The sequence below is a fragment of the Gadus chalcogrammus genome, chromosome 11 (genome assembly GCF_026213295.1).
Source record: "Gadus chalcogrammus isolate NIFS_2021 chromosome 11, NIFS_Gcha_1.0, whole genome shotgun sequence".
NCBI lineage: Eukaryota > Metazoa > Chordata > Actinopteri > Gadiformes > Gadidae > Gadus > Gadus chalcogrammus.
Window position 1 is genome coordinate 4,679,139 of NC_079422.1, and position 27,557 is coordinate 4,706,695.

The 27,557-nt window shown below is 45.7% G+C and overlaps 4 protein-coding genes and 1 non-coding gene across 7 annotated transcripts in view; 2 read left to right on the plus strand and 3 right to left on the minus strand.

Annotated features, from left to right (window-relative positions):
* Window positions 1-94: 94 nt before the first annotated feature.
* tmem67 (transmembrane protein 67) lies at window positions 95-7,928 on the minus strand. The gene is made up of 28 exons (XM_056602077.1): window positions 7,718-7,928; window positions 7,483-7,571; window positions 7,297-7,387; window positions 7,098-7,197; window positions 6,843-6,912; window positions 6,640-6,711; window positions 6,436-6,498; window positions 6,159-6,313; window positions 5,893-6,001; window positions 5,657-5,743; window positions 5,422-5,487; window positions 5,104-5,257; window positions 4,872-4,992; window positions 4,631-4,736; window positions 4,114-4,170; window positions 3,927-4,025; window positions 3,713-3,811; window positions 2,888-2,974; window positions 2,660-2,759; window positions 2,431-2,570; window positions 1,874-2,014; window positions 1,719-1,799; window positions 1,488-1,604; window positions 1,210-1,326; window positions 960-1,067; window positions 757-859; window positions 521-663; window positions 95-386 (listed from the first exon to the last, which is right to left on the minus strand). Exons 1-28 carry the CDS (start codon window positions 7,914-7,916, stop codon window positions 306-308), a joined length of 2,955 nt encoding a protein of 984 aa, XP_056458052.1. The 5' UTR covers window positions 7,917-7,928; the 3' UTR covers window positions 95-305.
* A 451-nt stretch (window positions 7,929-8,379) lies between these two features.
* si:ch211-197h24.6 (uncharacterized) lies at window positions 8,380-12,920 on the minus strand. 2 transcript variants are annotated; one of them, XM_056603181.1, is made up of 11 exons: window positions 12,810-12,920; window positions 12,428-12,527; window positions 11,798-11,828; window positions 10,967-11,044; window positions 10,733-10,872; window positions 10,438-10,563; window positions 10,135-10,243; window positions 9,631-10,028; window positions 9,407-9,511; window positions 9,144-9,222; window positions 8,380-8,759 (listed from the first exon to the last, which is right to left on the minus strand). In XM_056603181.1, the coding sequence occupies exons 2-11, from the start codon at window positions 12,524-12,526 to the stop codon at window positions 8,716-8,718; spliced, it is 1,209 nt and encodes a 402-aa protein (XP_056459156.1). In that variant the 5' UTR covers window position 12,527; window positions 12,810-12,920; the 3' UTR covers window positions 8,380-8,715. The 2 variants fall into 2 exon arrangements, with proteins under 2 accessions (XP_056459156.1, XP_056459157.1); XM_056603182.1 differs by lacking the exons at window positions 11,798-11,828; window positions 12,810-12,920 and having other exon boundaries at window positions 8,387-8,759; window positions 12,428-12,500.
* Window positions 12,841-26,518, plus strand: tex10 (testis expressed 10). Its single transcript, XM_056603179.1, has 16 exons — window positions 12,841-13,366; window positions 13,690-13,878; window positions 14,024-14,211; window positions 14,455-14,796; window positions 15,038-15,250; window positions 15,816-16,068; window positions 16,162-16,274; window positions 16,600-16,847; window positions 17,375-17,510; window positions 17,803-17,972; window positions 18,852-19,029; window positions 23,083-23,305; window positions 24,396-24,476; window positions 24,690-24,874; window positions 25,542-25,752; window positions 26,114-26,518. Exons 2-16 carry the CDS (start codon window positions 13,699-13,701, stop codon window positions 26,234-26,236), a joined length of 2,844 nt encoding a protein of 947 aa, XP_056459154.1. The 5' UTR covers window positions 12,841-13,366; window positions 13,690-13,698; the 3' UTR covers window positions 26,237-26,518.
* On the plus strand, window positions 25,397-25,469 carry trnat-ugu (transfer RNA threonine (anticodon UGU)). Its single transcript has one exon. It is a non-coding gene; the product is annotated as a tRNA-Thr (tRNA).
* The window catches only part of invs (inversin), a 28,467-nt gene continuing 26,645 nt past the window's right edge, over window positions 25,736-27,557 (minus strand). For both annotated transcript variants that reach the window (XM_056603178.1, XM_056603177.1), the window contains exon 19: window positions 25,736-27,499. In XM_056603178.1, coding sequence (XP_056459153.1) covers window positions 27,384-27,499 — 116 coding nt within the window. In that variant the 3' untranslated portion in view covers window positions 25,736-27,383. The remainder of the gene's footprint in view (window positions 27,500-27,557) is intronic.

Below are 27,557 nucleotides of genomic sequence, written 5' to 3' on the forward strand. Positions count from 1 at the left end.
AAGGAGTGATGACGTTTTAGGAGTACAGCTCATACGTCATTTGATCCCCCCCCAAAAAATGGTAGAAATAAGGTACAAACCATCTTGAATAGGTCCATGGTACAAACATTATATTTGAAAAGTTTTATTTGAGTTTATTTGAAAATTACATATAAAAATAGTAAAAACACTGTATGCAACACAAATATATATACAAAAAGCGTATAAAACTACAGCTGCACAAAGTGTAAACATTTAAGTGACACACAGCATTGAGCACTGCGGCAATACTGACAGCTGAGCAGGTCCTCCAAGAAGGACCCCTCCTAGATCAGGAACCTTTCATCCACTAAGGTCTTGTTGGCCAGGTTCCGCCTTCCAAGTACCCCTCTGATCCAACGAAAAATCTGTCCCGATAAGACACAACATGAGAAATAATTAATCAAGTCAACACATCTTTTCTTTTTTGGTTGTTGGCTGTAATCAATTTTGTAGCAACAACTGGACATTCATTCACATGTACTTGCACACATGTACCGACCATTTGCTGCACGTATGTAAGAACAGCTGCGAGCACGAAGCTCTGAGAGCCGAGGTCCACCACGCAGAAGAAAAGCGTGTCAAAGATCAGCAGGGTGGCCTCGTTCCCGTAGAACAGCACGTCGCTGAAGGAGTGCGACTCGTCTGCAGAGGCACAGAGCCAGGTTAAGGAGTCGAGGAACCCCCGAGGTGAGCATACATACGACACAAAGGAAGACACGCACAGTACATCCTTACCGTTGTAGAATATGCTTTTTTCATTGGGTTCAAGGAGCTCCATTCCTATGACCCGCTCCAAAAACAGCTTGTCCTTTACTATGTAGTCCATGTCACGGTGAGCCTGTGGACAGCACGCCGTCAACGATAGCAACCAAGTAAACAGCAAGTAACAGTTAGTGCAGGCGCTTTGTGTGTGTTTGCGTGGTTGCGTGTGCACCTACGTGGTCTATGACGGAGCCCAGGAAGCGGTTCATGGTGTTGTAGGCCCGGGTGCTCTGCTCAAACGGATTGGCTGAGGAGGCGTCCACCAACCGGGACGGCCCGTTCCTCTAGAGACCGCAACACAATGAGACGCCTGATCACTCTGTCCATCCTTTTGAAATTAAATCATGGAAGGATACTTTCTATCACAAACACAGGAGTGGGGACTCTCTCTGTGTGTCTGTCTGTCTTTCTGTCCCGTACACACACCCTGCCGAGAGGCTCCCGGATGCGGTCGTACTGCTGACGCAGACGGGTGCTGATGGAGACCTGGAAGGTCTGCGTGTCCGTGTTAGGAAGAAGACCCCGCTGGCCGCACAAGGACTCCTTCACCGGGCCATAGAGCGGGAGGGAGAGGGAGAGAGGGAGAGAGGGAGGATGTGATATGAAGACAGATAGACATAATGTGGAACAGCAATGAAGTACTGGATGTGTTGAAGGAGACAGATAGATCTAGAGAGAGATACAAGAATGTCTCTGGTACATACGGCTTCTCTCTTCAGGTTGGTGTTCATCTCCTCCATGTTGGTGTCTGCGTGGCCGTGCACTGAGCGCCCGTGGATGTAGTAGCCAAAACACTGGTGTGACAACACAAGCATGGAGACCTACAGCAACACACATGTCATAAACGCCAAGTTTATTACTAGTTCCAAAAGCTAGTTACAAGCTAGTTACACCAACTCAAATCCTCCATGATGCTGCTGTACAAAGGGACCTACATTGCTGATGGAGCAGAGGTCCACAAACTGCCGGATTTTGTCCTCCACAAAGCGCTCGTGGAACACGGTGAAGAACACCACCTGGGTGGACGGGATCAACATGACCTCACGGTAACTCGGCATAGAGAGAAGAACGGAGGAGGTGGTTATGTTACCTGTAGAAGTCCAATGCACAGCCAGAGAGTGGAGGCCAGAGCATAGCGCAGCGTTAGGCTGTAGGGAGGCGTGTACGCCTGAGGGGGGCGCTCTAACGTGGACCAGGGGTCCCTCAGGGCCAGGTTGGAGAAACCCAGCACCTAGAAGGGGAAACCGTGAACGAGTGGACTGAGTCAAGGTAGACGGATGATAACAGAATGGATGGAATTCTTTAAGGGGTGATATCATGTTTATTTTACTTTTCTCTTTTCTTATATAACGTATGTATATATGTTTTACGTCTGTTCAACCAATCGCAAAAGAGTGGATGTGCTGACCAATCACAGCAGACTGGGCTATTCGGGAAAAGCAACTTGATACAAATCAGACCGTTTTTGAAAGACGCTGAAATTGGTTTTGCCGAAATGAACAGTGTGATAATAAAGGGGTATTTTGAACATACAGGCAAGTAACCTTATTCTAGTAGTACCCCCAAATACAATTATTAACCCTAAAAAAATCATGATATGGGATCTTTCAGTGGAGAAGAAGACCATGAGTGCAGCGCTACACTTACCTCCAGGAAGAAGAGCACTGCGATGACCTGGAAGGTGGGGCTGATCTTACGAATGGTCTGGATCTCGTTCCACTCGTTGGCCACGAAGTAGGTCCTCCAGATACTGACTGGGGACGGGTCGCGCTTTGCTTCTCCAGAGGCTGAGGACAAAACAACGAATCAACATATGGATAGCAAAATAGATTGGGTTCAGAATCGATTAGAAAAAGGGGCCTTGTTGCGTTCGTACCATTGACTGTACGGCCCGCTTTACTTCGTGGTCTCTCCCAATCGATGAGGAAGATGTCGACGGATAGCTGCAAGATCAGCTTGTGGAGGAACTGGATGGCCTGAACAGACACGTGCAACACAACACGTTGATAATTATTAATTCAGCCTGGCTTTCAAGCATCACTAAGAGGAAACATTAGTGTGTTAATATTGGATCATCTGGGGTCTTATAAAGAGGTAACGTCACCTTTAGAGCGAAGGCACAGCCGATGTATGTCACCATGCGCTCCTCCTGCGCTGGCAGAGGCAACAGCACGGAGACAAACTGCTGGGCCTGATTACAACACACACACATGCACACACACAAACACACATGTGAGATTATGGCCGGTTCTAAAATGTATCATATTGCTTTGGGAGAGTGAGGATAGGGGATATGAAGAGGTGGTCTATCAGGGTCAAAGAGCCAAAGAGACTTGCCTCCAGCGTCTGAAGAGTACGGTAATACAAATGGAAGAAAACCACAGAGAAAGAATACTGACTTTATGAAATTAATTCAGTCCAGAAAAAAAAAAAAACAGCAGCTAAAGACAAACATAGAACCACAGATGGCAGGAGTACCACATTATTCCAGTATAATTCAATATAGAGGTGCCCTAACAAAAACAAATTTGTGTTTGAATGTTCTGGTGTTGTTGTTAAATGTTTATTAAAAGGGCTACGGGCAAATACGTATATGCTTGTCAAGTAGGATGGTGAAATTAGGGATCTGTGTCTGTATGATGGAAAAAGGGAGCAAAGTCGAGCATCAATAGAGGATTATCCAACATATATAATAGACAAAATTGAAGAGCATAATCAGTTAACCAAACAAAAGTGCCCGTCACTACGAATCTCATTATGCAAGGTAGGAACAAAGCTATTTTGAGGGACACCAAGCCTCTATTGCTCTACTTTATTCACAGGCCTTGTTGGAAATCAGTAAAAGTGTTTGATATCACATCATACACGTTTACAGATTTCCAACAAGGCCTATGAATAAAAAACATATCTACGCATCCAACATACTGACTTTGGAAAAGATGAGCCAGTAAAGTCCTGTTCCCACAGTGATGCAGAAGAAGACATTGGCCAGGTCTCCGGCATAGAACAACAGGAACTTCAGCAAGGTCTGAGGAATGCACACAGAGAGGACAAGAGAACAAGGCCATGAGAACGAGGGACCTTTTAAAATCCCAGAGAACATCATCACTTTTAATGGAAGCATCTGCAGCAGCTGCAGCTACCTCCATGTCGACCAGGGGAGAGGAGATCCTCCTCTTCCAGCTGACGGTCTTCAACAGAGAGTACAGGACAGCCATGCCCCCCATCACACCTAGAGCAATCTATAGTTACATGTACACACACACATTGTGAATACATACGCTGCCTTCATTAATGGTGAAATTTATGTATTTTTGCCTGATCACTCACATCTGTCCTCTTGCGGGCCTCATTCTGATCCATCTCATACTCCACAGCAAACGACACCTGGCGTAACAAAACATGGAGTTATTATTAGCTGTTAAAGTGAAGGCCTTTATAAAAAGTATGTTTATGATGGTTATTCTCCAGCCACCCTGTTTTTGCTTCATGTTAACATTAAGGAAGAAACCCTTACACATTTACGGGATTTTGCTAACGCTTTTCTCCAAAGCGACTTACAACCAGTCATTCACACATTCACACACTGACGCAAGGTCAACCACGCAGGGCGCCAGCCAGCTCATCAGGAACAGTCAGGGTGTCTCGCTAAGGGAAATCTAGACACTCGATCAAACTAGATCGAACTAGCAACCTTCCGGTTACCAGTCAACAAGCTTTACCTCTTGAGCTAATGCCACCCCCTTCCACAATATAAAAATGCACTGCTCTCTAATGTGGCGCTGTCAACGTGTTGTGATGGTGAGAGAGTGAGAGGCAGAAAGAGATAGAGCGAGGGTTGACTCACACGAACAGTTTGCGTGGCCAGATCTGTGAGGAAAACATCTTTGTAAGACACGGAGAGCAGCGGTGGAAACGCCTGGCCTTTCTGGGTTCCAGGAACCAGCTGAAATCTGGTAAACAATTCAATGGAAGAATGAGACATTAATGAAGTGTTAAAGTAAAAAAATAATGAGGCCCTGCATCATCACACAGAACATTGACTCAGCCCACTTCAGGGCTGTTTGTAAAGATATCTTCCACGCTACCGTAGCTTGATGTCGGCGGCCACACGGATGGCTTTGGGCTTGGAACTCAAACTCTTCTCTCTACCACTCAGTGTGTCGACCACAAACACACGGCGGGACAAGTACCAGTTTTTCACGTTTTCTAAGCAAACACAAGCGCAGCGTTAATTAAATCCATGCATCAGGGTGCGCACAACAAAAAGAGAAAATATCCCAAAAAATGCTGACCCATGCAAACACACACACGAGTTACCTTGGTTGACGTAGCGGCCGTTATACTGCTGGGTGAGGACCAGAGATGGGACGGCAAGCAATTTGCGCGCCTCTCCTTGACTCAGGTCAACAAACACGTCGTAAAATAGTGGTTCAGGGTACGTACGCAACAACTCTGATACCGACATGTCACACTGTAAAAGAACAAAATAATATGTCGAGCCACGTCAAAGATGATTTTCTGTTACGACAGACAATAAAGTTTTCTGAAACACACATGAGTTGATATTATCATATAGTCTTACTTTTCTCACTTTTTCCATCAATTCAACAAATATAAAAATAATGAGACACTCACACTCTCCTGGTAAGCCGTTCCAAAAGTGTAGGCTGCCCTCTGTCTTAAAGCCGTATCAGGACAAAGCTGTACAGAAGAGTGTATACAATAGAACTCAAATATCCAGGACATAAGCCCAAAAGACAAATCAGGCCAAAAAGAGAGGCAGTACAGCAAGCTGGACAATAGCGTTCAGCCTCAAACCAGTAACAAGACCATAACAACTGTTCGGAGAAGAAGCAGCTCATGTTCTTACTTGCAGAGACCCTCCACTAACGTTCTCCCATCTCAGGAACTCCCCTCTTACATCATACACCGCCGAAATCAGCTTAATATCCGTATTCTGCAGAACAACAAACAATGGGATAAATATCAGACGAAGAACAAGACCTTTAAAAATAATCTTAAAAAATGTTTGGCTGAGTGAAATAATAAGGGCTGTTTGTACTATGCGACTCACGCATAGAGTGCTAAAGTTGCCCACTGACTGACCTTCTTGCTTCCTTTGAAACTGAACTCAATGGGCAATGGATCGGTTTGAAGCACTCGGCCAGCTAGACCCGGCTGATCCCCATAGTAAAGCCACGGCAGATTAGTTCTCCTGAGACACAGAGAACACAGGTCAGCGGGACATTGTTATCCAATTGGATCTCAATCACTTTGGATGAAAGGTTTGCTAAATGATCCAGATATAGTAAATAAATAATTAAAATTATTGACTAATACTAGAATACTAAAAGGTCCTTATTTCTTGTTACCAGTAAGAGATGTCCTGTGTGGTGCCCAGAGCGGCCATGGATCTGAAGATGAGGTTGAAGAGGCCGCAGGCGTCGTTGGTCACGCTGCTGAAGGAGTGCATGTTCATCACACACATGTTCCCTAGAGCCTGGCACGCCGTGAGGTTGGTGAAGACCTGGATACAGCCCACACACACACACACACACACACACACACAATGCTTTGAGTTATACAGGAACACATCAACAGAGACACACACAGACAGGGGAGGTACACACAGAGAATGACGACACTCACCAGACATGCGGAGGATGAGGAGTAGAGGTTTTTAAGGAACCACACAGACTGGACAGGGAGAGCCTGCCATTTGGAGGGGAGCGATACGACAATCATACATGAGCTGGAACTAAAGAGAACTTCTGTACACCATTAGGTTTTCACTGTTTATGTTTAGGTTTAGGTTTTATGTTTCTAGCAAAATCACCCAAAAGATTTACTCACCAACTCAGCAAAGTTAACATTGGAGTTTACATTGGAGGGGAGATTGTTTGGTGGCAAACATAATCCTCCTGCCTGAGGAAATGTATATCAACAGTCAATTGAGTGGGTGTCCCCTTTTAGATATAGGTTCAGCAAGAGGTGGACACTAAACTCTGTGTTGTGCTATGATGTGTATAGTAGTCAATACTTAAGGCCGAACTTACCAGCACATTAGGAGGGGTACACACACACGAGTTGGACGTATTTACAAATGAAGCCTGACATCTCTCACAGCTGGAAGACAAGATCAACGATTATTTTAATTCTGAAAGTCTGAAACTAAGGGAGCATGTAAAATGTCGCTTTTTTACTTTTTTGTAGTTACTCTGTGAGATATCAGATTTTTGTTTACTTAAAGTGTACAAGGAAGAGGAAAAAGGGGCAAATACTTTATAACCAAACAAATATAGCTCTGGTACCTGTCTCCATTGTTGTTTGGTACAGAAAACGCAGGACCATCCCCGTTACAAGCCTCACACCTGGCCTCGTCCAACGGGTTTCCCTGGAGGTCTCTCTCCACTTGAGTGAGTAGTGGTTAGAATAAAAATATATATATAATATAATTGTCATAATCACATGATGCTGTAGTTATCACAACATGTGCTGCTTGCCACTTACCTCGAACAGTCCCTTGAGGGCACAGACATGTCCCCTCTTCACTCAATCCGCCGGGACACCGAATACACCCGAACCCATCCTCCGTCACCGCCTGATCAGAAAACAGGGCGAGGCACGGCGTCATTCTTGGCTCAAATACATATGAATACCTAAACAAAATGGAAAAATATGAAACAATTTACATACCGGCTTTTCGGGAGGACAACGATGACATGTAAGCGATGCTCCGTTGGATTTGTGAACACGGTGCCCAGGTAGGCAGACGCATGCAAGTCCTGCAAAGAGATTGGAACAGGTACACTAACTACTCATGTGCAGAACACGCTGTAGATTAAGGAAAAATACCGCCCGGACGTGTTTGCATATGTGTATTTTATATAAATCAGCATTAACCGAAGATTTGCACCAGAGACTGACCAACCTGTTGCACTGGCACGTTGATCTTCACCGCATTGAACACAAGAGAGACTAGAAACATCGTAGAAATGTCCCACGACGCAGTCTGAAACTGTCTGAAAGGAGATGATAAACTGCTGGCAGGAAAGAGAATTACATTTAATTAAGATAAATATCATTACAGTCAGCCTGCGGATATCAGTATTCAGCGTCTCCGTCGCCATGGTAAATAAACAGAAATCCGCTTCCTGTCATTTACCCAGAAACCTTTTCGGTATGACGCTACCGATGGTTGCCACAGCGACAGCACGGCCAATGGGCTCCGTCCGTGCTGCAAGCTCCGACTTTAGCCCCCGTTTAACTTTAAAACGATGATGAAATGATCCTCATAAATCTTGTCCATTATGATTTACTATCCGTAACATGTATTTGTATACGACAGGCTACTACAACAATTTGCTAATTAAAAGTCTTGGCTTACTAGTCCATGACGTTGAGGTAGTACTATGGCCACAGCAGCCATGCATTGTATTTTAGGTAGGATTGGTTGTTCAGTGTATTTTTAATCATTTCTCAAATTGGGCTTCCTTTGTCAACTGCACAATCATTAATATAAAATGGAAGGCCCAGTTAATTAACATGTTTATGCGAGTCACACAAGAAAGTTGCCTCCATAACTTCAGTTAAAACAACTTTATTAAAAAACAAACTAAAACCAATTAGTTATACAGCAATGACAGTTTAATACAAATGGTAGACAACTTTTGTACTTAGATCTTTTTTGGTGAAAAACACACACAAAACTCCACATTTGGTCCAGTGGATTTATTATCTACAGCAGAGTGTGTATATATCCACCTGGGGATACAAGTTTAAATAAAATAAAAATCTTCTCTCCCATCAAAGAGTTCTTCACAGGGGATTATTAAAAAACAAAACAAAAATGGTTGAGATAAATCTAAGAACTGAAGAGGAACGATGAACTGAAGAGGAACGATGAACCATCTTCTGTGGAAGGCAGGGTCAGTTGTAAAACCTTGATGAACCACCAGAGTACCGGGATGGACCTGCAGAATAGACAGCCAAAATGAACACTGCGTCATTACAAAGGCCTAAGGATTTTAGAATCGCTTCTCATAGAAATATACAAGTGAAGTGCAAAGACAGACTACTAAAATTGTTATAGCTTATTTTCTTCTATTTGGGTTACAATTAAGCCCTACCAGTCAACCACACATTAAAACCAATGGTGTTTTAACAGTGCAAGGGCAAAGCCAGCTTCAGGTGGAGATAAGTGATGATGTTTATGTTAAAACATAGTTCAGGAGCTGAGCATCAAAGCTCTTGGTTGCAAGACTTCTTCTGCCCGCTGAGCTACTGCTGCCGTGAAGCTGCTGAATCCATGTGCTACAGGATGGGGACATTTTATGATAAATTAAAGCAGTTCATGCCTAAGAAATTTCCGGAGTAGCGTTCTCCAGGATTGGAGACCCTCTGAGAACTTGATGTACTGCCGAGAGTGGTAGAACCCTGGAAGAGAGGAGAACAGCAACGTGTCACATTCAGAGAACATGCTGTCCTGTCTTTAACACAGGCTGACCCTAAGCATCACTCTAGGGAGAGAAGAATCAAGCTTTTTAAAAACACATTTACATTTGCCTCGGGTATCACAAAATAGTTGCATGCAGTCAATATGATATGAACAGCCCCTTACCCCAGAGACACTTCTGAGCCGGTACTCCATCAGCACATCTGTCAACTTCTGTGTCACCTTCAGAACAATCTGGGCATCGTCCTCGTTTTCTATCCGAAAGGTATCCTAAAAAAAATACACGCATTGCAAGAAATGAAAAAGAAGAAAAAAAAAGTATTTGTGAATTCAGTGGGATCTCGTACCAAGTTAAACATCATCTTGGCCCTTCAATTAGCAACACTCACTAGGTAACTGAGCAATGTGGAGGGCAGGCTGCCGCTCTCGGGGTGTGCTCCCATGAGGCCCGGCCTCTCCTCTGGTCTGTCTGCTGGCCTCTCCATTAGGCCGCTCCCCATCGAGTTCCCCCTAAAGTCTTCTTTGTAACCTCGACCAGGGCCGTCTCCCAGCAATCCACTGCTATCTCTTCTACTAGCCATTGAAAAACCATTTCCACCCCCGCTGTGGGAAGAAGGGCCCATCTCGTCTGGGAAACGTCTAAGGTTCATGTTGGAGGCAGGGTAGTCCGGCCGGCTAGGGAAGCCTCCCATGTCCAGCTCTCCATAGTCACCAATGGAAGGATTGTGGAAAGGACCTCCATGAGTGGGATATTCTCCTTGGAACATGGGGTCAGAGAACCTGCCACCTGACGGATATCCATGTTTTTAGTACATGTAACTTCATGCAATGATCGGGAAAGGAATACAGAATGAAGCAACATACGCTCAAATGTTTAAAATTAAATGTCACACCTAAATATGGGCCTGGTGGTCCCATAGATCCTGGTGAAGGCAAAGGCTTGGGAATAGCAGTCCGGAGACCTTGGAACGCAGGGACATCACAGGGCTCCTTAAGGATCACCTAAATTGTAGAAACAAGCACATTTAAATAATAATAGAATAATAATTAGAATGGAGGGCAAGACCAACTCCCCTCAACCAAATAGTATTTATAGATTAAGCAATTTAATTATAATATTAGGAAACATCCAGATTTTTTCTAATACAAATTACAAAAATAAATCATAGAGGGGAAGTTAATTTGCCCTGGCTCACCTTGAGTTTCCCGCTGCCCTCAGCGCTTGCCACCTCAGCTGATGCCTCTTTAACTTTCTTCCTAAACAAAGGGTCTTTGATGGCCTCTTCCTCGTCACCTGTCACTTTAGTGGGATGAGCCCGCTTCTATAGAACACAGCAGAGAGCAGAGATGTATATTTGGTATTTTGGAACCAATTGGTGTAGTGCCAGCAGGTAGAAACTCAAACCTAATTAAGAATTAATATATAATTTTATATTACTAGAGGCCATACAACATTCCAACCAACTACTCTTGTAAAAATATATAACTAACCATATATCTGAGACTGTGTTTCCAGCCTTTGACGTGGGCCAGCATGTCGTGCTGTAGACGGGTCACATTGCAGATTTTACACTGATAGTGTGGCGGTACAGATTTACTGGGACTACGGTACTCCCACACATACTGAAGGCCTGTGTGGGGGGAAAAAGGGTAAAGAGTAAAGCATATCAAAGTTAAAGGAGCAGGAAGTTGGTGGTGTGCTAGTGGCGTTTCATTCCAACTTACCAATGATGGGCTCATTGACTCCAGTCAACAGCATGGTGAGAGAGGGAAGGGTCTTAATGACTGTCCCCTTTGTGAACACTAGGGAAAAAAATAACAACTTTCATATCACGCATTGCTTTAAAATATAGTGCCAGGAGTCCTTCTAAATAACATTATTGAGAATCTATTAACGGAAGGACGCTTAGAAACCCAAACACTTAGTGAGCACTTGGGCAGCATAGAGAGAGTCCCAGTTATCTTCCTCTGCTGGTGTACGCCAGAGGCGGAGTGAAGACTCCCCTCCAGCGATGCCCAGTTCCTCACTCAACCAATCCGCAGGAGTCAAACTCCAGTGTGGACCCTCCGCAGACAGATTGTAGGAGTCTGGGTTATCAAATCAGTATTTTGACCTGGCAACCAAGTGCCTTTTCTATTTAGAATCTATGCAACATCATAGCAACCAGCCAAATGAGGCCTGCGGAACACAGACGTCATTTTATTAAGGTGAACTACTGAATATTCAACAGTTTACAACCTAGGAGATAAACTGCACTGCAGTGCAGTTACAGGAAGAGGTTGGTTACTAAAAACCACACAAACACACCAGTACAAGCATTTCTAAAGTTGTTCAGAAACAAAACTCTCAAATGCATTGAGATCTTAAAATGGCGAAAAACCCTGGAGTGTGAATGGGATGGCTTCCATTCGGGCTTAAGCCAAATTTAAGAATCTCATAACCCCTAGTGTGTTCTGGGATTTTATGTGGAGACTTTTAAAAGGGACTCTTGGGAGTAATAAAAGTACCACCACTTGGAGTGGTCGATGGCACTTGCCCCACTTGCCTGGACTTACCTATGTCAGTCGAATGCAGGAACGGCTTTCTCTGTCAGAGAGAATTAACCCGAGGAGGAGAGAGATACAAAGAATTAGTGAAGGAACATGGCTTGATAAAGAGATTGAACTCTAAATCCATGTCCTCCACTTCATGGAGGAAAATAACTTTATCCTCCATGTTGCCTGCGTGAGGCATTAGCATGTCACATGCTGTAGCCAGGATAATCTGGCAACCAGTCGATTCTCATTAATTGAGAACGCGCCATCAACAGCACATGTGTCCATATAGATGTTCATATATATATATAAAGATGTAACGTAACATAAAAAACGTTGCGATACACCCAGAGAGGGGACGAAACAATGCGATTACATCAAATATACATGTAATCCGCTATAAATTGAAAGTTTTGTGAACCATGAAGTAACTGGTTCCCCATTGTTTGAAGTTCTCCACTTTCTGCAACAATATGCAGTCGACATCCACACATAACGGAATGGGCAGAGCAGAAGAAGCGAACCGTCCCCAGATCAGACCACTAGTAACGTAATTGCGTTCAGTGGGTAACCATTGAGAAAGGAACCCACTCTAAGATTTCCTTTGAGCTATATTTAGAAAGACAGAATTCTTTATTTCCAAAGACATACCTTAACATTCCTGAACTTGTTTTGCTGTTTCTGTACCCCGTATGGCCTCTTGGCTCTGGGTGGTTGTTGCGAGGCGGGCTGCATGTCGGCGTCTCCCATTCTACAAGGAGAGATAAGACTTGACCGCTTGAGCGTGTTCATTATAAATGTCATACGTTATGTAGCCATACAGTCCCTTGTAGACAGGTTGGACAGCGCTGTTGAAGCCATGTAATGCAGACAATAGACGGGTAGGTTTGGACAACCAGCTATTCGCTAACGCTATGCTAAACCAATGTTATGTCATTATAAGACAAAATAGGCACCTATTTTTGTTATTATATTATACAGTATTATACTTTTATACTTTAACATACAAACAGTGAAGATAGCGCCATATTACCTGTATTAGCGGCGATTAAAAAACAATACTAGCCTTCGGTGGAAAAGCAACGCTAGAAAAGACCAGTAAAGGAAGGACCCCGAATAGAAGCTGTGGCGTTTGCCTGTTTTTAACCTTAGCCTATCCCCCTTTTGATATTTGGCTCAAACTATATCTTTATCAGCGAGAGCCTGTGATTCATTTGAATTTATAATGTATAGTGATCTTCTTTTGTTCTTTAATTTGGCTGGAAATATGGTGATGCAGGTATTAAAATGAAACCTTTTCAAGGCTAAATGGAAGACGACTTTGTAGTGGGCTCGTTTTATTTTCTGGTACTCTATAATATTTAATTTGAGGGGAATAACTGCTACACAAGAAAAAAAAAAGTGGAATTTAAGGCTACATATCTTAGATATTTTAATTTAAAATGTTGTCATATACCAAATAGCTATAACTCAGGGCACGGCGTAGTGTGTTTCCTGGCGGTTCCTGGTAGCAAAACAAGGCTACCCATGGTTTAAGGACCCATCAACACGAGCTTCATGTTTGCTTTTCCTGTGAGGCATGCTTGAAAGGTTTGCTATTTTACTAATATATATTTGCACATTGTCACGTTGTTTTCAATATATGATACCCAAACACAATAACAAAAATAAAAGATCACTTCTCAGTTAGCGCTATTATTGTTGATGCTGTTTGGCTCCTCGTTAAGCTACAATTTACATAAGGCTGGGTTATTCTTATTCTCTAGCAACAGAGAGCAGTTTAGTGCATATAACGAAATTAAATTGCTTGCTTTCGGCCAGTTGTTAATACATTTTCCTTACAATTTGAGTGAGTAGTTTATTCCTTTCCCCCATTTGTGCGTTGGTCCGCTTATTTACGAAATGTATTGTAGACTACAGCTATGAAGTCCAAGGGGAAGAAGAGACAGGACGACTTCCAGAAAGTCAAGCTGAAGGTGGGCAAGAAGAAGCCCCAAGCAGATAATGCCACCAATACCAACTTCCGCTCCAAGGGAATCCATCTCTCTGAACAGTTGAAAAGAGATAGCGGACCAACCACACATAGACAGCTCGGCATCAATGTAAGTGTTCTCACATTTCCTTTGCTTGTCACCTTATTTTCTGTGGGTCTTTCTCTCATAACACATTCAAAAATAATAGTTTTGCTCTACGGTCCAGACTGTTTGGTTTCTGTTGGTCACAAAATCTATTTCCTTCTGCATTTAGGACCTGCTGTCCCAGCTCCACCATTACAGTGGCAACGTGAAGCTGAGTTCCTTGACGGGCTTGAGGGAGCTGCTGTTGAAGAACCCGTCGCTGCTGGAGCAGCACCTCTCCCGCCTCCTCTCTGAGGTGGCGGCCGTGTTCACAGACAAGGATGCCAATGTCCGTATTGCAGCCACAAAGTTGCTCAGGTCAGAATTCTCATTTGATACGTTTATTCTTATCATCTGTCGCCACTTATCATTCTTATCATACACTACTGCCTAGGGGGGAAGTGGTGCATGTACCTCACATTTTTACTTGTCAGCTGATACTTATTTTGGGGGAAATGGTTACATCAATGTTTAAAACGATGTCACTATGAGAAGAACATGTCTCCCATCTCACTCTGATATGTCATCGCATAAACATCTCCATATGTTGTGCTTCTCCAGGTTTCTTGCCCAGTGTGTATCCGCAGAGAGAGCGGCTCCATTCTTCCCCCTCCTTAGTGCCCACCTGTCCTGTGCCATGACACACATTGAGGGGGGAATCCAGGAGGATGCCCTGAAGGTCCTAGACGTATTGCTCGAACACTACCCTGCCCTTCTCGCATCGCGGCCTTCTGTCCTCCTCACAAACTTCCTGGAGCTGATTTCCCACCGACGCGGCGGCGGCGGCAGCAGTAGTGGGGGGAGCAAGAAGCCCCAGGATGCTATGGGGAGTAGATGGGCGCTCACAGTCAACCCCAGCAAGGCTATGACTGGTCAGCAATGGCGACTCACTGTGCTCCTCAGGTACATGGGTAACTTGACACACACATGGAGACGACGCTACGAAGCCTCTCTGATTATCCCATCACATTTGGACTGCTACAAATACACATGGGAATGCTTGCTTAATGTGAGTCAGTCATTCACGTGTCTGAGTCATGCTGTGATTTGCAAGCAGTCTTGGACCCTATCTGGTCTGAAACATGCATACGAACAGAAGTCCAAATTGTCCCTTCATGCTGTACTTGGTCTCCCTGCATTTCAGGCTGGGGCTTTTTATCCAGGCAGTAGTAGACGAGAGTCCGACCGAGGAGGGAGATATGTGCAGCCCAAGTGAAGGGGTGTTTGGTTCCAACGAGGAGGGAGGGCTGATCCCCCTGGATCTCAACTGGGAAGAGCTCACCTACAGCAGGACAGAGGTCAAGGTTTATGAGCATTCGGGAGCCATCCCAACTCCCCATTCCACCTTCAGGCTCCGGTATGTACCCCCTTGCATCGGCAATACATGTTTTACGTCCGCTAAGTATTCGCACCCACGAGAACGCCCCTAAATAAGGGCATGAAACAGCTTGTACAGCAGGATGCTCAATCTTTACTTCCGTAATAGTGTGACGCCAGACAGCGACTGAAGCGCAGAAGTTGCACCTCCCAGGGCTACCCGCAACCTTTACAACTTCTCAGGGGTGTGAATTTGCAGACGATCGCGCAAAGCGTTTGACCAATCGCAACAGGCTGGGGGTGCTGACCCTATCACAGCAGACTTGGCTACTAGGGAGGGGGGCCTTAATGTTACATGATACGAAACAGAACGCTTTTGAAAGATGTTGAAATTGGTTTTGCAGAAATGAACAGTGTGGGAATAATAAGAGGTATTTTAAACATACAGGCATGTAAACCTTTTCTAGTAGTACCCCCAAATGTAATTATTTACCATGATATGGGAGCTTTAATATGAAGTGTTCAGAACCCCAAAAAACAATCTGTCAATCTTTGTAATGAGGTCTACATGCTCTCTGATGACCTCCTTCTGTTTCATTCTGCAGGCCAGAGGTGGAGCTTGGAGCCGGAGTAGGGGAGGGCCTGGGCTCTGCTGAAGCAGTTCAGAACTTTGCCGCCACCCTGGTGCCCCTGCTGCTGGAGGTGTGGGTGGAGGCCACTGCCACTGACTCTACATGGAACAGCAGCGACGGGGCCCAGCTGCTTACCCCGGATGCAATGTCCATCATGTTCCAGGTGCTGTCCATCCTGCAGCTGCTGAGGAAACTGGCTCCACAGAAGGAGCACCAGGACATACTGGTGAGGAAAACACCAGTATGCACACACAACGGTTCTGTCGTAGAAAGAGTGTCTTGATTTTAGTAAGTAACAGTCAAGATGTTCTCTGTGTAGGACACCTGGTTCCGCAGCGAATACCTGGAGAATTTTAAACAGCACTTCATGAAAAACTTTCCCTATGGCGTCCTAGACGCCCCGAAGCCGCGGAGAAAGCCTGATCTCAAGAGGTGAGGAATCTAAATACATTAAAACAGGCGGGGAGATTTCTCTTTCATCCCCTGCATAATCAACAGTATGAAACAGTCAATGCACAAATGTAGGAAGTCCATTGTTACAATTGATGTATGGGTTTCATTATAAAATAGACATGGACATTAATAGATGACTATCAAATGTATGCTAAATATTTGTAATAATATCAGTAATATGTTCAATTTCAACCAAAGTTAATTTTGTGCTCTAATCTTTGCTAAAATATTAGTTTTCAACATCATGGCGATACTTCCCCTTGTCTACATTCACTGTAATCTTACCTCATACTGGGTCAACTAGAATGAAGCAGATGCCGGCTCTCCCCGCGCCTACGGTGGAGCCCCTGGGACTCAACATCACCTTGTGCCAGGTGATGGTGGCCCTCAGCCAGCGGCAGGACGCCGGCAAGGACAAAGACGCCGACTGGCTGCTGCCCCTCAGGACGTTTGTCCGCGACACCCTGGCCAACGGAGTGAAGCTCAGCTACAAGCAGCTCCACATGCTGCTGGAGGCCGTGTGGAAGATGTTGCTCAAGGAGAGCAGCAGAGGTGCAGTGTTGGCGTTGACTGCTACTTGATGTGTTGGCCTCTCCGTTTGAAACGGTTCACTCTCAAGAGTATTGAATAGGGAGAGTTTAACTGAGGTATTTCTTGGCAAAGTGGGACTTATAAAGTAGAAAAATACACGGTTTTGGTTTTGGGTCTTTGAATAGTTTGCAATATTTCTGTCGGTCTTCAATATTTGAACAGATATACCTTGGTTGGTCATTTTTCTGGATATTTAAATGTTGTACCAACTAGTATACCGACTAGCTGTTTGGGGACATTCCCTGGTTGTGGGGTTTTCTTTGTTGTATAAATCCATTCTATTGCAAACACAGTTATAATATAAAAGGAGAAAAAGACGTAGATTTTTTAACATAGCTTGTCTGATTATTTCATTGTACACAATGTGCACTCGCTCCTTTTAGGTAATATACTTGTGATTCAGTATTAGGTATTGTGTGTTGGTTCATTTGACCATGGGTTTTCATTCTCAAAGTCGCTGTCTTGATTATCAATGTCCATTTTTGCAGCCCTGACTGAGGACCTCTTGGCTGCGGTTTACATCCACTACCAGCAGAGGAAACTGACTCTACCGACCCGGTCATTACTGTTGTCCTTCTTCAGCAAGCTCTATCTCCAGGAACAAGGACACGCACACATAGCCAGGTAGCCAGCATCAATTTATCCTTTTTTATTTTGTAGCACACTATTCCTTTTTATAGGAAGTAGCACGTAACAAGTTTCACAAAAAGTTGTAGACGTTTCTCATCCTATTTAGCTTTTTATTGCCATGTTATTATCGGAAGGACATTTGACTGTGAAGCCTGTATTTGTCTTTAGTGTAGTAAGGTAATGTGGAAAGGCCCTGCTAGTTTTTGTTCATAAAGTAACAGCTAAAACTCCTCTGCCCCTATTGTTTCACACCATAATCCAACACTCTGTTCTCTGTCTTCTCCAGGAGTAGGGTGCTGGGTCGATGGCTGGCCGCTCTCCCCGTTCAGCTGTGCCAACTGGGCCACCGTAACCCGGCGCTGTCTGCCAGGCTCATCCTGTCCATCCAGGCTGCTGCCTCCAGGGGCAACAAGGAACTGCTCAGCAGTCTGCAGGCCAACGCCTGCAGGATCTATGGTAATGAACATTAATTTAAAATCAACCTTTCCTCATTGAGACGTTGTGATCACAATATATTGTTTTGTATGTGGGTCACATTGACATGTTAGGTAGACAAAACATGTTTGACTGCAGTCATTTCTCTGTTAGTTGCTTCAATGTGTAGTTACAGATGGAGATGGATATAGGAGAGGATCCAACTTGGATCATGTATAAGAATGTGTATACACAATAATAGAGGAACGGCACAAGGACTCGACCGGCCCCCTGGAAGTGCGACATGTTCTGCCGATCAGCACTAGGGGGCAGTGTTGTGCCACGCATGCATCAGAATAACTTGGTCCAGATTTAATATCAACCCCTGGCAGAGAGCAATCAGGGCAGATCTGGATCATGGTTATAGATGATATGTCTTTGTGCTGTTACACAGACAGACCTATTTGACTCCAAATACCCCCTTCCCTCCCCCCTTTACATAAATCTGTTCCCGGTCACATTTATGAGAGAGTGTTGTAAGCACACGCATAGCCAGGGGTAGGACATTGGTTGCTGGGCTGGTGTGGCAGGGAAAAGGGAGGGAGGGAGGGCTATGGGCTGGGCAGGGCCGGGCAGGGGGGGGGGGGGGGGATTAACGGTCTAATAGAAACTGCCTTAGAGCCGGCAATTCACCATCACAAGACTCCTTTTGTCTGCTGGGTTTCTGACATCAGCATGTGCGTCAGAGGAGCAACAGGACAGCACACACACACAGACTATTATCTGATCACTCACTACTGTGGATACGCCTGTCTAGTCTGGCTTCCCCACCGTACGCTCCTGCGTCCAATGGCGTTCCCCGCAGAGAGGCCGCGTGCCGGCACAGCGTCAGCGCCACTGACGGATGACCTGCGTCCACAGATCCCCAGGAAGGGGTGGCCGTGCTGCTGCCCGCCAAGTCCCAACAGCGCCTGGTGCAGCTGCTCTACTTCCTACCCAAGATGCCCCAGCCCCTGCTGGCCAACCTGAGCCGCTGCTGCACTGCAGGGCGCATCTCTGCGGGCCTGGCGGCCTCCCTGATCCGCATCATACACCTCAGGTGGGTCCCGGGGGCCCTGGGGCAACGGGCACTCACACCGTCTCTTACAGGGGTTGGGTCGGGGTTGTGTTGGGAGTGCGTGTGCAGAGGGAAAACATCAGTCACTTGTGGTTACAGAGGAGACGGCTGACGGTAGTGGGATGGGCCCGGTAATAGAATCAAGCAATTAAACAAAGGGGAAGACTGACGGACCGACGCAACGAGACACGGCCAGGTTTGCTGAAGAGCCGCAGCACAACCATTGGAGGGCAGTGTTGGGTTTTAGCTCGCTCTAAATGTAGTCTTTTCCCCTCGATGGGTTCTGATAAGGATATCTCATCAATGGCAAAAACATTTGAGACGTGCGTGCGTGCGTGCGTGCGTGCGTGCGTGCGTGCGTGCGTGCGTGCGTGCGTGCGTGCGTGCGTGCGTGCGCGTGCGTGCGTCTGAAGTACAAAGAGCTCTTTGGGACACTGGAATTCGGCCTCCTTGGAGCACTGAGATAATTCCCCAGCCTCCGGGGCCTGAGCAGAAGACACTGTTAGGCACGCACACATTTCCTCTTCCTACACATTTATCCTCGGCTGGTCTACAGTAATATGACTACTAAAATATCAGGCCTGTCGCACCAGTTACTCATTTGCGCATGTGCCAAGCAGCCTGCAGCTCACACACGCACGCGCGAATGCATACATACACCGCAAGCACGCACATACACACCACACACACACACATACACACACACACCGCACGTCTAGACAAAGGCAGCGACACATACACACACACACACCGCACGTCTAGACAAAGGCAGCGACACATACACGGAAGCGCACACGCACGCGCACACACCGTACGTCAAGAAAAGGCAGCGACGCACTAGCCAACCTAAGACATTATGTTTTTAAACATAACGGCTCCGCCATCGACACACGCAATAAGAACACACACGCACGCGCACTCACCGCAGCGACACTTGCCCAGGTAAGACGTTATGGGCCGATTGCTCTGTCGCTAGCTGAGCCACTTTTTAGAGTTTAACACAGGTTTAAACTCGTCGGTGACGCAAGAAGTCACGTGACGTCTTAAGCTCCATTGCTGTGTCATATGTACTTGTGGTTTAACCTGCAGCTGCGTTTTACCTTGATCTCAATTGCTGTGTCTTCAGAGAAATTCACATCAGACACTAGAGGGCGTATTTTGTGCGTGTTATGCCGCTTTTCCACCGCACATGTAGCTCGACTCGACTCGACACGACTCGACACGGTAGCAGCGCGGGTGCTTTTCCACCGCAAATAGTACCTCCGGGACGTGGGCGGGGTCGTCTGCGCGAAAGGGCCGTGACGTATTTTTGTACGCGACGCAAACAACACCTACGTAACCCACACATGGACAGAACCCACATAACAACAATGGAGAACATCGATGCGATGGTATTCGTGTTCGTATTATTAGCTGGCATGTTGAAGAAGTGGAATATGTTGGCTGCGGCGCTACTATGGCTGTTCTATCGTTACCAGCATGGTTGCCATGTCGCTCTCGTGACTTCGTCACACTCTCTGGCCAATCAGTGGCCGGCCGTCTGCCGACGTCACCTTTTAGCATCGGCTCAGCCGCTTGGAACCTAGAGCGAGGCGGTACTAGAAAAAGCAGCCACTTGAGTTACTAGATCGCGGTAGAAACGCAAAAAAGGCGAGCTGAGTCGAGTCGAGTCGTGTCGAGCTGGTACCATGCAGTGGAAAAGCGGCATTAGTCTAATCTCGCAATTGACGTGGTTTTAGAGGAGACTAAACCAGTTTGCAGGATGAAACAAGGCTCCATCTTAACCAACACACACACAGAATTAGTTTTATGAATAATAGGTATACACTTATTACACCAGGTAGGCCTTCAGTACAATACAGGCTACAATATAGGAGTTGCTTAAAGTGCCCAACTAAAACTTTACAAAGAACAGATTATTTGTATGTAAAAAAAATAAATGAACGCACAGAGGATCGTACCATTCAACGAAACATAAAAAGGTCAATGCTTAACTAAAATGGTCCCAACTCTCCTTCTCTGAGAATTGAAAGGCGTGACATTACCCTAATTACTCACATAGGCCTATTAGTTCGTCTTCAATTAATTAAGTAATCACGTTTGCATACACACACCAAGAGAAAACAATGACAAGTAATTGATAAAAAAGTAGCCTAGACTATTTCATAATCTATGTCAACATTATTAGCGTTTTTATTGTATTAAAGTTCATTTTACATTCCCATTAAGTTGTTGGTAATTATAGCACAAAATGCATCCACCATGAAGTTAAGACTGCATCTGCTCTGGGGTATACTAGAGTCAGCTAGGAATCAGCTGATCCTGTACGAGTCGTTACACAGCAATCACGTTCAACCTCGTGCGCAGCTGCGTGTTAAACTCCAAAACCTCAGTTTTAAGGACTACGGTTTTAAAGCGGAGCACAGCTAGCGCAATGCTAACTGACAGAGCAATCGGCCCTATGTTTTTAAACATAACGGCTCCGCCATCGACACACGCGCAGGTAAGAACACAAAACGCATGCGCACACACCGCAGCGACACTCCCCATTAAACATAACGGCTCCGCCATCGACACACGCACAGGTAAGAACACGCACGCCTGCGCACACACTGCAGCGACGTTATGTTTTTAAACATAACTGCTCCGCCATCGACACACACGCCTAGGTACAAACACGCACGCACAGGTAAAAACACACACGCACAAACCGCAGTGACACACTCGCCCAGGTAAGAAGTTCTGTCTATAGACTGTATAAATTGCAATAAAAGAATCAAAGAGACAATTTCTCACCTCGACAAGCAACGGCGGGTCGTTCATTTTGTCGTATAAAAACCGTTGAATTCAAACATTGCACCGACCGGCATATCAACACATAAGTCACGTGATCTTAAAGAGACAGCGTCCCTATAACACAGAACGAAAACATGTCAATAACCGTGCGGTGAATTATGTCTATTGAGTCCACCACAAGACTACACTTTGTTGCTCAAATGTAATGTTACCCTCCTCCTTGAGCCTCCTGAAGCTCCTTCACTTTTCAGCCCAAAATAACAGTAAAAGCTATTCAATAATTGATTTGCATGCATAGTATGCTACACTTTCCATTGAACAATTACCCCTGTTATCATAAATTAACTATTTTATAATGTAATGAAATGCTCACACACTAGCTGCTTTCAGACACGCGTGTAAGTCTGGATATTTTTCCTGATGGGCCGTATGTGTGAACAACATATCCTGACATTTGTACCCTGAAAATCTCCTGAATAATACTACCCCTGAGGTAGTATTTTCTCCTTAGGAAATGTAAATTACCTTATATTTGAATGAGGAGTAGGAAGTCGGTATTTCTCACACCACTTCATTGGGCGTGTTGATGACGCTTCTGCATGTCATTGAGTGGCCCCCTAAATGATAATCAGCCAGTTGCCTTTTGTTCGCTGAATGGTAAAATGGTGCTTTTAAGTCATTTGTGGTGAACGAATGTTATACGATGTAAAGTTACAGGCAAAATGTTGTTATATTATTCGCTCAGAAATTTTTTAAATATTCAACTGGGGTTTCCACATTATTGCTATGGGTTCAATAACAACTAGAGTGTTGAGCGCTCGCAACGCTCCTGCGAAAACTATAGTATACTTTATGGTAGACGCACATGTAGTGTACAGACTATATAGGGACTGCAGCATGATTCAGGTACTTTTGGTACAACTTGAACTTGGCAATACAGGGGGATTGGAATAAAGAAAACAACGTTAGATGCTGGAATGTGACGGAGAATTAGTTGTATTAAAGGAATGCAGACAAAACAATGATGCAGCTTAATCGCAATTTATTTATTTATTTCCATTTAGCAATAAACCCGGTGAATAGTAAAAAGTACTCGAGTTCAAAGCTGACACCCTTTGACTGGAAACAATAATTAGATTGCATGGTATATAGTGTACCCTGAGTTAGTAAAGGGTGGTGGTAATGCAATTCATAACAATGTTGATGAGTGAACTGCAAGTCACCTGTATTGTCATCCAGGTCCTCTCTGAGTGGCTGGAGCATTGGCAGCCAGGACACCGCTCTGCAGGACGTGGACTACATCAGCTTCCTCTTCTCAACGCTGACCGGATTCTCCTCTGAAGACCTGGCCTCGCTGCAGGACGCCCCCGATGACAGCACCATCCCGCCCTCCCCCCTGTCCCCCCTCAGCCTCTACCCCACCCTCCTGGAGCAGTTCACACACCACTGGGACGTTGTCGAGGTGTGTCCGCTGGCTCATGTTTATCCCCAAACTCCAGGCCACTGCCCTCCTGACGACGGCACCTAGCGAAGGTCCAACAGGGAAGGTGCAAGTGAAAGAGGCAGGAGTATTGAAAGTGTTGATATTCTGGCCTCAGCTCAAGTCTTCCAGTTCCCTCTGGACGGACACACACATACTCCCACTCACACACACACACACACCGGGGGGGGGGGGGGGGGGGGGGGGTTATCATGGTGCTACGGCCCGAGAGGTAAGGGGGGGGGGGGTGTATCATGGCGCTACGGCCCGAGAGGGAAAACTTTATCGCGTGGCACAGGTTGGGGGATGCGTGGTTATCGGGCATGAAGGGGGAGACGCAGGAATGCTAATGAGAGCCCATAGCGTGATTGAAGTGACATTTCCTGCTGAAACATGTAGCTTTAACGTAACCACGCCCGGGGGCCGGCGAGCGCACGTGTGTGAGGTGGGGACAGTAATCACTAATTTAGCACCTCAATTAAGGCCTTGGATTCCGCCCCTCTCATCTCCCTGTCTGAGCCACTCACAGGTGATTGGCAGGGAGGCGGGGGGGGGGGAGTTGGGGGGGCCGGCGGAGGGGACAGTATTGAGGGATGGACTGTGTCGGCTCGGATCTGAACTAATGAGACAGGATTGTTTTTAATGGTGGGGAAAATGCCATCAGGTGCACAGGTCACTCACTCGCACACACGCAGCACTTCAGAACACCTACACACTTACATGCACACTTTTCAATTTGAATTTGAAGTCCAATGAGTTGAATTGTGGATTTTTAAATGAATGACAAGAAGGGGGGTCTGGTTGATCCAGTTACCCCTGTAAATCTCCTGTCTCACCTCCAACCCCGGAAGTCTTCAGCGAGAGTAAAACACCACAGAACACATTCCTTATGGTAAAGACTGTCTTTTTAATATAATTAATTTGAAAATTACATTTCCGAATAATCGGAAAGCACATCAATGAAGACGTCAGAAATGGGTATCTGAGAGTGTGATGATCTGTAATGCACTTTAAATGTAGTTGGTGTGCAGTGATTCCAGATAAAGATGGTCTTTCTTCTTTTCATTCCCAGGAGGTCTGCCATTGTCTCGAGACACTCGGATCACAGTCGCAATGCTTTGACATTCTGCAGAATGCCATCTGCAAATACCTGGTAGGGAAAGATCAACATCAAGAAAGAAAGGCATCAATTCAAATTTCAAACTGCATTTTTCTCTGATGAGACGATATCGTGTGTGTGTGTGTGTGTGTGTGTGTGTGTGTGTGTGTGTGTGTGTGTGTGTGTGTGTGTGTGTGTGTGTGTGTGTGTGTGTGTGTGTGTGTGTGTGTGTGTGTGTGTGTGTGTGTGTGTGTGTGTGTGTGTCAGGGTAAGCTGGGCGTGGTGCCTGACAGCCTGGCGGCGGGGCTGCTCAGAGCGGTGTCCAGGCTGCTGGAGCTGTCCGTGCTGCCCAGTGAGCCCATGCTGCACTTCCTGGCCCAGTGCTGCCTCAGCCTGCTGGCCCTACTCGTCACCCTCCAGCAGGAGGCGCCCTCACAGACCACACACAAGAGGTGGGCCTTGGTTGTGGGTAGACACGTGGCCCTTCTATAGACTTGGGGTGGCTGTCTCGACTCGTGACCTCTTTAACTACAGCCTGTAGGGGGCAGCCTTGGGCCTTCCCTGGAGACTTGTCACCTGCCTTTTGTTCACTTTATCAACTTTATGTTTTTATCATGCATATTTTCATCAGTTGAACTGATTAATTAATTATAGTAAGATATTGTGGTTATAGAAGGGCACGACTTACATATAACAGACATGACAAAAATGATTAACCATTTTATGTTGATTTAAACATAAAGGAAATTCCATAGCAAAAAAAACCAAATCATTAATCTATTAGTCCATGTTGAGTATTAGCCATAAGGTGAGTATTATACATGCATACATACATTTATCAACAAATGTACATTTGGAAAATGACGTGCCTGAATGGCATTGAACGATCTACAACCAGTCCATCAAGTCCATCTAGTTCAGATTACTTTGAGGCGTGCTTTATTGATCGATGGTGTCGCCGGCGGAGTATGCAAGGCTCCATAGCTCAGTGGTTAGAGCACTGGTCTTGTAAACCAGGGGTCGCGAGTTCAAATCTCGCTGGGGCCTGAATCTCTTCATTTTCTCCCACCTTTTATGTGATCCTCTCTACCCTTATTTGTGTTTTTCCTTCCTCTGCAGGGAGGCGATATGGAGCGCGTGTGTGTCCGCGCTGGCCAACGTGCCGCGGCTGATGCGTGCCATCCTCCAGGCGCTGCGGGTCGGGGACCTGTGTGAGGAGGAGCTGCCGCAGCTGGGCCAGATCCTGTCCATGATGCTGCAGCACGCGCCGCTCCGCAGCCACCTGCTGGCCAACACGGCCCTGCTGCAGCACATCATCCAGGAGCTCACGGTAACCCAGGAGACCTTCAGACACACCTCTTCTGCTGAACCTCCTTCTGACCTCCTTCACTTGTAATCTCCTTGGTTTGATTCTACCTTTCTGCTAGGCATCAGTTACTGATTGGTAGTTTGTCGTTTTTGACTTGATTATTTTTCTCGCTGCTTTCCTGGCTGAGCACTTTTCACTGTTCTGCACGAAAGTTTGATTTGATGGTTGATGAACTTGATTGGAATAGCTAGACTTGTTGTTTGTGTTTGACCTTTGTGGTTGTGAATAGCTGGACTTGTAGCTGTGGTAAGTGTTTGACCTGTGGTTGTGAATAGCTGGACTTTTTAGCTTTGTGTCTGACCCGTGTGCTTTTGTCTTCCAGAGGTACTCTCACGGGGAGACCAGGGAGCAGTGGCTGACGGACCTGCTGTATTGTTACAGCGTCACCATGGCTCACGCCTCCACCGCTCACCGTGGGAGCCTGGGGCTGAGGGACATGTACTGACCCGACCAGCGAGGACCAAACCCAGCCCTGCTTCCCTTCACCATCACCCTGGATCTGGAAGTGACAGCGCTCATTCAAACGCAATGCAAGGGAAATGTTTAGAAACAGACGATGGGATTCTTATTGTGATAAGGATTAAGTATTTCTTTTTTAAAACCATGCCTTGACTTTTTTGATCATTCTTGTTTTTGCCTTTGTAAAACGCAACATTGTAATGCTGTATGTTGGCTTATCTGTCTGAATTTTCTAAAATTAAATGAAAAGGAAAAAGAAAAAAAACGTTTTCAATTTGTTTATTTTTTGGCGTTACCTTTAACATACACGTAAAAATACACATTACGAGGTATATACTTATAACACAAGTGGAAATTGTAGTACAAGTTTAGATTTAGTTTGTGCAAGATGCAAATGCCAATTGGCAAAGATGGCAATGAGAGAGCCGCCTGCTGTGTTCCACGTGTTGGGCTGCAGGTGGGCAGGCTGTATGACTGGCTGCTGATTGACTGCCTCACTCCCCTCAACAGAAAGGTTATCAGTGTGTGTTTGCGCGTACATGCACTATTCTGTGTTTCCTTCCACAATGGATTAAAGGTTATCTTTTACACACAACTCAGTCAAATTAACCCCGCCTGTGAGGTCATCAGCCTGGTGTCATGCACATTCCTTTTTTTTTTTTTTTTTTACAAAACACTTATTGTACCCCTCCCCAGTACAGCTATAGAAGGGAAGGCAGGCTGCCAGCTTGGATATGTGTGTTGTGTGTGTTTAACAAGCCCACAGCCATGACCACCTGTTTGTGAAGCCCAGGTAGGCGAGACAACCATTTAATTCCTCTCACTGTGGTTCACCTGTGAACCACAGTCATTTAACTCGTAATCCAAAGCCAATCGTTTTTTATCCTTGTTCGGTCAGGATCTCTGCGGCTTCAACACTACACTGTTCATCTCCATATTAGGTCCTGTGTTACTTGGTTATTTTTATATCATTAAGAAGTTATCAAGGATTGAATATTTATGAGACTATCGAGGCAGTCAATGTGGCAAATATGGATAGTTTCCTCCGCTGGTTGCAAACGTCCTCCAGACCGCTGTGTGGACTGGGAGACGTCACAGACGTCTGTTATTGGACAGTATAGTGTGAAGCGGTCTCAGTACTTCCCCCGACCCCTGCACGCCTGTCCAGAGCTCTGGGGTCTCAGGTGGTACGAGTACTGGGTGGCCTGGCTAAGGGTGTCCCCCAGGTGGACGCAGTCTATCCCACTCACTGTGGGAGCAGAACAAAACAACTACGTCAGGGGACTGTGGTGGGTTAGAATGCAGTG

Excerpts from the sequence above, each read along its gene's own strand:
- tmem67 (XM_056602077.1), bottom strand. The coding sequence starts at position 7,916 with ATGGCGACGGAGACGCTGAATACTGATATCCGCAGGCTGACTGTAATG. Across the intron at positions 4,993-5,103 it reads CGGCCGCTACGTCAACCAAG|AAAACGTGAAAAACTGGTAC; the intron begins GTAACTCGTGTG and ends GTGTTTGCTTAG. Across the intron at positions 2,571-2,659 it reads AGCGGGCCGTACAGTCAATG|CCTCTGGAGAAGCAAAGCGC; the intron begins GTACGAACGCAA and ends TTTTGTCCTCAG.
- si:ch211-197h24.6 (XM_056603181.1), bottom strand. The coding sequence starts at position 12,526 with ATGGGAGACGCCGACATGCAGCCCGCCTCGCAACAACCACCCAGAGCC. Across the intron at positions 10,873-10,966 it reads AGTCAATGAGCCCATCATTG|GCCTTCAGTATGTGTGGGAG; the intron begins GTAAGTTGGAAT and ends CCCCCCACACAG. Across the intron at positions 9,512-9,630 it reads CCACATTGCTCAGTTACCTA|GATACCTTTCGGATAGAAAA; the intron begins GTGAGTGTTGCT and ends TATTTTTTTTAG.
- tex10 (XM_056603179.1), top strand. The coding sequence starts at position 13,699 with ATGAAGTCCAAGGGGAAGAAGAGACAGGACGACTTCCAGAAAGTCAAG. Across the intron at positions 17,511-17,802 it reads GGACACGCACACATAGCCAG|GAGTAGGGTGCTGGGTCGAT; the intron begins GTAGCCAGCATC and ends TGTCTTCTCCAG. Across the intron at positions 25,753-26,113 it reads ACATCATCCAGGAGCTCACG|AGGTACTCTCACGGGGAGAC; the intron begins GTAACCCAGGAG and ends TTTGTCTTCCAG.